Genomic DNA, 8,378 nt, shown 5'->3' with positions numbered 1-8,378 from the left:
AAAAAAAAAAAAAAAAAGAAAGCCTTTGTTGAGGAGTTGGAAAAAGAAAGTAATTGCTGACAGAAAGCCACTCACACACACACACACACACACGCGCACACACACACACACACACACACACACACACACACACACACACACACACACACACACACCCCCACACACACACACACAAACATTTTGTAGGTATACAGTTACTAACTGGAGGACAATGTTTTGGTGAAATGTGGCCAAAAATATGACATAAAACCAACACTGAGCACGATCCTAAACGCAGCATCCACAGGGGGAAACGTCTCAGCAACAGTTTTATGTTGTATGGATGTTTTTCTGCAGAGACGGGGAATCTGGTGAGAGCTGGGTGGGCGATGGATGGAGGTAAGCACACCAGTCTGGAAGAAAACTTGCCAGTTGACACAGAAAGCTTGAGACTGGAAGTCCAAAATCCAACTGAGAATCTGTGACAAACAAAAACTAATGTTCACAGATGTTTGTAGAGAAATTCACCTTTTATGGCCTCTGAAGTCGCAATAGCAGATGAATTTAGGGTTATTTGAAGCCTATAAACTATCACCCAGTTGAGTTGACAACACGGAAGCATTATATAAACCTGCAGACCTGCTTTCCAGACCGTCTTGTTATGAATCTATTTTAAGTCTAAAGGGAGTAGGTGTGCCATAATTGCTCCTTTTTTATGAATAGACAACGTGTGGAAAGTCAGCTCGGCTGCAGGCTCATGTATCGTCTGTCCTGCCATTGTCTGTGTAATTATATTGGGTTTGGTTCTTCTGAGAAAAGACGATTTGCGTCCTTTATCGACTCAAAGAATCTGGGGAGGCCTCCTTTCATCTTGTTCCTTCTGCAGATGTTAGCGCTGCCAGCAGGTGGAGACCTACTTAAAAAAAAAAAAAAGTTCAGTAAGTGTGTAAATTTTAATCCTACCAGTTTCATCTTGGTCTGGACGTTTTGTACCTGATGTGTTGGCATATAAATCTTTTAAAGTGGATTATTTCAGCAAAATAAGTAATATGGGATGCCGTCATGATAATGTGTGTGTTTTTTTGTTTTTTTTCATAATGCACAAAGAAGGGAACACAGCAAAACAATGCATCTATTAATGAATGAACCTATGGATGGGTGAATGAATCACAACTTTATTTGGAAGACAAATAAATATTAATTAAAAAAAAAAAATTATAGCAATGTCATAGCAATGTGACAACAAACCATATCAGTGAAGGATTATAGCTGAGGCTATAAAATATAAATGAAATCAAATACATAAAATAAAAATGTATATCAATGAAGTTGAATCAATCTGTCCTTGAAAAGGAATGCTAATTAAATTACACAACTATTTAACTAATCCTACATATAAAGTGCATTAAGCCTAAACATTTATACATGTCATTAACATTTCATACTGATCATAGTTTTACAGCTACAATATCTATAAAACAAGGCCGTGCACCACCATTAAACTGCTAACATCACCTATAAATGTTTTACTATTAAACACTCTATTGTTTTTTTAATAGAACTAGTGCTAAATAACTGTATCCATGTCACATCTACTCACAAATGTGTAGCTCAAATCTACTTTTGGTATTTAAACCTAGATGATTATCACACAGCATTGAAGCTGAATCATTCTCTCTTCTGCCACCTTGGCCGATTCCTCCAGGAGAATCCCAAGGCGTTCCCAGAGCGTCCCAGAAACGACGTGACCTGGGTCTTTCTCTGGGTCTCCTCCCGGTGGGTGGTCCCTGCTAGCCTGAATCAAATTCATATATGTGTGGTTTTTTTTTTTTTTTTTTTTTTTATTAATTCACTCCATATGTTTCTGGGCATGAACTCGTCATTTTTGTCCCTGCTTTGTGTTTTCTAAAACAGAGCTCAGATCATAAGCTTTCCTTACTGTGAGCATCTTTATCGCTCCATACATTATTGGACTGGTTTTAAAATATGCACGGGTGCATAAATGACAACATCCGATGCAAGTCGGATTAATTATATAACACTGATTCACATCAAATGTGTGAATCAGGAGCTTTGCGAAACAAAAATTAAGTTAATACAAATATCTGATGAATCTGAAAGGCATATAGTCAGTTTAGCCCAGTCAGACACAGATTTAAAGTCAATACTTTAAACTTAAATCCTGTTAAAAGAACAACGCAGCCAAGCTCAGCTCGGGTTATCAGTCCGAAAAATGTCTTTGCTCTCAGGAAAACATTTTTCAGTGTCACTAAATTTGCTGAAATTCCTCCACCAACATGTTAGATTTTGAAAGTATTAAAAAAGAAAAAAAAACTTGTTTGCTCCTGATATCTGACCTTATGAACCGTTTGTTTATGTATGTGCTGCTCTAAATCTATGCGCAATCATACAGTGATTTCTGCCTAAGAATGTGCTTCATTTTCCAAAAAGCTGCCATGCTCTTTGCTTGACGTCCAGCATATTTTATGGGCCTACATAAAACCCAGCATTTTTTGTCATACATCTTTTTCATGATTAGGGCTTAGCACATGATTGTAAAATGGAAGGAAAATTATAAATAGCTGCCAACATTTTTTACATTAAAAAAAATCTGATGCATGCGTCATGGATTCAAACCTGTTTCCTCTAATACCTCTAATTAAATCAAGTGCAACCAGTCGTCTTCGGGATGTTGCTGAATTGTAAGCTCACTGTCCAGACAAGAAGAGCATTATTCAGAGAAGCAGACGATAAGCAATCCTTAAAGCTGGAGGAGCTGCAGAGATCCACAGCTCAGGTGGCAGAATCCTTCGGGCTAACTTTTATTGGAGCACTCACTGTAATAGTACAACTAATAAATGTTTAGTAACCGAGAGCATAATTGATCATTATCTCCTTGGGGGGAGGTGAAACTGTGCATACTCTCAGCGGAAACTGTCTGTATCCGGATTTGATCATTTTTTGATAGCTTCATCTGGACTCGGGGTTTTTATTTTTGCTCGCACACAAGCTGCCACGACTCACACATATCCGCAACTGCTGCACCCAAGACAGGTTTGGGCACACGTGATCATGAAAAATATTGATATACAAACAGGATAAGAACCCCAGAGTGGGTGCAGTTTAGCATAAATCCAGAGCTGTGTGTCTGATTCTTCACTTGGTTTCATCCTCCAATTGAAGCCCAGGGCTGAGTGGGGACTGACTCTCTCTGTTCTGTTCCACTTTGTGAATTATTCGGCATTAAAATTCCTTGTGCACAACAAATAATATCCTTATTTGTTATGGCTGGATAAATAAACTCTGGGAATAAAAGATCCTGTGAATGCAGACTTTGGAGCAGTGGTGAAACATTTAAAATCTGGGCATTAGCTTGACAAAGGAGAAAAGTCATCTTATATTTACAGCATGCAAATTAAATATTGAATTAAATAATTTAATCTACATAAGGCTCTCTTAAAAGACATCAAAGTTTGTGGGCTTTTTTTTCTGTCATAAAGTGTGAACGAGTTTTAAAAAATATATACTAATGTAAGCTATTCTCTTTGGATTGCTCATTTCTGACAATTTGTCCATATCAAACAATGGAGGGAAATAAATTTGGAATATATATATCGTTACAGCTGAGAGTGCAACAAGGGGCCAAATGTCACATCCACAGCTTATGAAAATACCGCCATCCTCTGGCGATGAACAAACGTCCTCCTCGAAAAGAAATCACGGCAAAAGATACAAAGAAAAAAAAAATGCGCATAAATTCGTGAAATTGTGGAGATCTAACAATTTGATGTCTTTCAGACTCGTGCTACTGCAGTAAACAAACAAACAAACAAACATATAGATTCGTCTCGTTTGGTACAGAATTTGTTGACGTCCTTGTTCAGAATAGTCGATAGTTTGATTTCTTTTAGCAGAGAAGGGGCTTTCTGGTTGTCTCCAGCTGGACCCTTCTGGGTTGCACCAGAACCCCCCCGCCCCCTCCCTGTACACAGCTCCCTCGTCAGGTCTCCCCGGGATCGGTGTTTTGCATCGCTCCTCGATTTGCATTTCTTCCTCAGATTTTCCGTGCGACGGGTTCAGCGGGCGCTTCTTCACGGCTCTTTTTTTTTTTATATATACATACATACATACATACGCGCGCCTCCATTTCCACATCCATATACGCGCAAAGAGAGACAGAGAACAAGAGAGAAGGAAACAAAACATACAAACGAAACACAAAACATCTGGATTTTTAAAATAATGTTGCCGAAGCTCCACGACTGGGGAAACTGACGAGATTTTTTTCATTCCCTGCTTTATCTTCTCTTCTTTCTGGTGCGTACCAGCGGAGCTAGACACGTGTCCTCGGGGTAAACAGAAAGGGCTAGGTCGTGCCAGCGGATCGCGTTGTTTCTTTCCCTCTGTTGTAGTTGTTTTTTTCCCTCCCCTCTCTACTCTGTTTGTTACCGACACACCGGGCTTAAGCTTGGCTACCGCATATATTGCCTATTTCATCCGTCGCGCCTTGGTAAATAAGACGCCTTTTGGAGATGTCGGAAGTGCTGCCTTTCAACGAAGAGAAAATGAGTCATTATGGAAATGAGGGCGACGAGGGACACCTTTCCTTCACCTGTCGCCTTCAAGACACCAACAACTTCTTCAACGGCTCACAGAACAAGCGTCCGCCGAAACTCGGACAAATTGGCAGAAGCAAACGAGGTAATTATATAATTAAGACGGTTTTTTTTTCTCTCCCCCCCCCAGTTTTCTCCCTATCTCCATTGGCTTACGTGGGGATGTGGTGAATGCGCACTTTTGGCTGATGTTTTGCAGCCATGGCTGAGGATGCAACGACCAGTTTTTTTCGTTGTTGTTGTTTTGTTTTGATGTTTTATTTATTTATTTATTTTACCACATCGATTCAGCTGGGTGCACAAATCTACTGTTTGCATGCATGTGTGTTGCGTAGATTGTTAAATAATTCGCATTGCAACACAAGTTGGATGCGCACTGCGTTGCCACTTCAATGTTGCTCAACAGAGTTGATCTTAACGCAACCTCTCCCCTTGATGAAAGGTTGGCATGGTTGAGTTTTCTATAAGCTGAGTCTTTCCTGATTATTATTATTATTATCTTTTGTATGACCCTTTTTAATTAACAAATTCTTTTAATTACAATGCATAAAAAGGAGGTTGCACATAAATGCATGCAGTTACAAGCAAAAACATGGCAGTCAGGGAGGAAGTACACCTGTAGGTCTGCAGTGGAGACACTCACGCATGCACATGTGCAGGAGTGCATCAGATGCAGTTGTTTGAGCGCTGCTGTGCACTAGGTTACTCTCACATGCATGCACATGTCACGTCTTCCTCACACAGCGCTGGGCTTTTCATGCTCTCTTGTTAGTTGATGGTGAATTTTTCAAGACGCCACACCACGACGACCCCCCTGCCACCACCCCAAACCCCACCATCCTCCTCATCCTCATTAACTTTCCCTCCCTGTCATCCACAGTTGTGATCGAGGAAGAGAATGGCGACGAAGCGCTGAAAAACGGAACAGAGAAGACTTCAGGAGAGGCTTAAGGCATCCGAACCCACCGAAAGACAATCCAGTTTTTGTTTTTTTTTTCTATGGCGATATTTACCAGTCCTAATCCAAAGACACTGTATATAAGCACTTTCTCTCATGTGGCAGCAAGCAAGCACTTCCACGCCCTCCTCCTCTTCCCAGTCTGTCATGACCAGCCGGATGGATGGATGCACAAGAGCTGGCCAGGGGTGGGAGGCGACAGCAAAAAAAAGAAAAAGGAAAAAAAAAAGTGGAGACCTCCGGGTGGACCCCCCATAACACATTTTACACAAACGCACCCTTGATTACAGGGTTTCGCCATAAATCCAGTCACAGGAGAGGAGACTGGGGGAGGAGGCAAGCGGTGGGGAGCGAGGTGAAGGATGGAGGCGATGCTGTCGAAATGCAGAAATCAGGGACAGGATACAGAGGTAGATCTATTATAATAAACTAAAGCACACACTTCTCCTATATCTTATCAATCAAACCTTTCTGCTCTTCGTTTTTTTTTTTTTTTTTTTTTTTTTTTTTGACTGAGGGCAAGCGAATACCATAGTTTTGTACATATGGAAAGGGTAGCCCATATTTTCTTGCACAAAGTGAGAACTGGTGAGCTGGTTTTGTTCCGTGTCGACGACTTTAATTTATTCTGGAAACCCTGGGGAATATGTCTTTTTGAAGTGACGTAAAGCCCGAGGGAGGGTTTCGTTCTTTTGTTGTTGTTGTTTTTTTTTTTTTTTGTATGTTGAGAAAAACTGAGCAAATGAGAGTGATGTTGTTTTTCACTTATGGATTCTCGATGTTGCCTGAGTGTTTTTGTTACCATACTTTGCAGCTATAACGAGTCATTTCTAAACAGTGAACTTCCCACCTGTTTGTAAGCTTACCCAGGCTTTCACCTGGATCGATTGATACTGTAACTTGACTGTAAACACCCTATTGATAAAAAAAACAACTATTTATATTGCATTGTGCATTATTGTGTGTGCCAAATCTCATGGGTTTACTGAATACCATTTTTTTTTTTTTTTGTTGTTGTAGGTGGGGGGGGGTTTGTGCTTAATACATTTACGCGTTGATTTCAGTCGTTTCCCTTCGGTTGCCATTTTTTTAGGGCTCTTTTTGGTAAAAAAAAAAAAAAAAAAGAAAAAAAAAACACTTAAAAGTACCAACTCATGCATGGCGAATATGAATTCATGCATGCATGGCAGCAGTTCTGAAACTCTTGTGTAATCTTGAAGCACCTCGTATACAGCTTTGAATGACAAAGACCTCAAGAAACAGTCTTAATTCTTCGTTGTACTGTACGACTCTCACTGATTTGTACAGTGGCCTAATATCTTGTAATAAAGATTATGATAACGTACTATTTACTGTTAGTGTTGATTGTGGTTTACAATAAGGAATGATGTATTTGATGTTGCTTTTTGTTTAAAAAAAAAAAAAGGAAGGAAAAACAAAAAAAAAACAACAACTTTGAAATCTGTAGCAAAAACATGAAAATATAGTTTTGTATCAGAGAGTTAAAGACAGTAGCAGGTAGCCCGGCTTAACTTTTTGGACATGTTGCTTGTACAGTTTCTCCTGTTTGTTATTGTATTGCCTATCTGGCTGCCAAGGAAAGGCGAAGTCGGCATTTTTTTCCACTGTGAGAAAAGTAGCATCCCACTCTTTGGAGGGCGATCGGACGTGGAAGAGGCGCAGGACGATGACAGGATAATCCCACGGAGAATCTGAGATGCACACTTTGTCCTGCTGAGACAAAGGCGAGCTCAAACAGTTGCACAACAGACTATGATCTCATTAAGTGCTACAGTTCTGCGAAAAGATTTTTTTCTTTTTTTTTTTGTGGGGATAATGTACAACACTGCTTCCCAATGCAATAAATGTCTGTTTGCTTTAACAAAAAAAAAAGCTCCGCTTTCTCTCTTTAATCGAGTCCTCCCTTTAAACCCCACCTCTGCCTGGGATGTCGAGGGCACCCGGGCGTGAGGAACGCTGATGAGACGTGACATTTCCAGCTCTGCCATGGTGACTGAATGATTCATGTTGTGTGACGAGCCTCTGTCAGCGCACGGCATCTTCAACCTGGGCCGCCTGGCTCTCCCGGGGACATGCATGCAAACGCGCACATCCCAGAACTTGCATGTCCATTTCCTTCCCCTCCATCTGCAGGCGAAAGGAACATGTTGTTAGTTCCCATAACCACCACCATCCCTTCTCCCTCCCATCTTGACAGACATGAAAGGGGCTGCCTGAGCCGGGTGCCATGGTAACAGATGCACCTTGCACTCTGTGGTGTAGCGGTGGGTTTCGAATAGTCTTCCCTGAGCCTCAGCTTGATATCATCGCTATCTTTAATGGAATGTTCTTCGCTCTCTTTATCTGTTCGCTAAGCAGCAGGACCGCATTATCCCTCCAAAACAGTCCCTTCTTTCAAGATGGCAGTCGACCATGACAGCGCCGGCTTCTCTGGCAGCAAGCTGTCCCCTCACACGGGATCAGAGGTAGCACATTTGGGTAGTAATGGTGTGTTGGCTGTCAGTGTGTTGGAGCTTTGCTGAGCACATGAAGAAGCTGAACGTGTAAAAAGATGTGGCCAGAATTCACGTGTTAACCCAAATCTGTGTAAAAAAAACAAACTGTATGAATAACAGACATGACTTATTCAGATTACTGTAATGAACCAGGAAGGCTAATTTAGTCATTTCCAAAGGAATCAAACAACACACAATGCCTCAAGAAATCAATTAGAAATAATAATAATAAAAACAAATTTCAACCTTTGATCAATAAAAGCACCACACCATCAGCGCTGAGAAAAAAAAAGTGTTTATATATTTTTT

General features: G+C 40.7%; 1 protein-coding gene across 1 annotated transcript; it reads left to right on the top strand.

The window, feature by feature from the left end:
* The first annotated feature begins 4,058 nt into the window (after positions 1 to 4,058).
* On the top strand, positions 4,059 to 6,898 carry camk2n1a (calcium/calmodulin dependent protein kinase II inhibitor 1a). Its single transcript, XM_014971324.2, has 2 exons — positions 4,059 to 4,680; positions 5,476 to 6,898. Exons 1-2 carry the CDS (start codon positions 4,512 to 4,514, stop codon positions 5,544 to 5,546), a joined length of 240 nt encoding a protein of 79 aa, XP_014826810.1. The 5' UTR covers positions 4,059 to 4,511; the 3' UTR covers positions 5,547 to 6,898.
* Positions 6,899 to 8,378: the final 1,480 nt, after the last annotated feature.

Source organism: Poecilia mexicana, unplaced genomic scaffold, assembly GCF_051168715.1.
Source record: "Poecilia mexicana isolate PSO_F unplaced genomic scaffold, ASM5116871v1 scaffold_5, whole genome shotgun sequence".
Lineage (NCBI taxonomy): Eukaryota > Metazoa > Chordata > Actinopteri > Cyprinodontiformes > Poeciliidae > Poecilia > Poecilia mexicana.
The sequence above is the reverse complement of the archived record's forward strand: the minus strand, read 5'-3'. Positions and strand labels throughout refer to the sequence as shown.

Coding starts and splice junctions, on each gene's coding strand:
- camk2n1a (XM_014971324.2), top strand. CDS start 4,512: ATGTCGGAAGTGCTGCCTTTCAACGAAGAGAAAATGAGTCATTATGGA. Junction 4,681..5,475: donor AATTGGCAGAAGCAAACGAG/GTAATTATATAA, acceptor TGTCATCCACAG/TTGTGATCGAGGAAGAGAAT.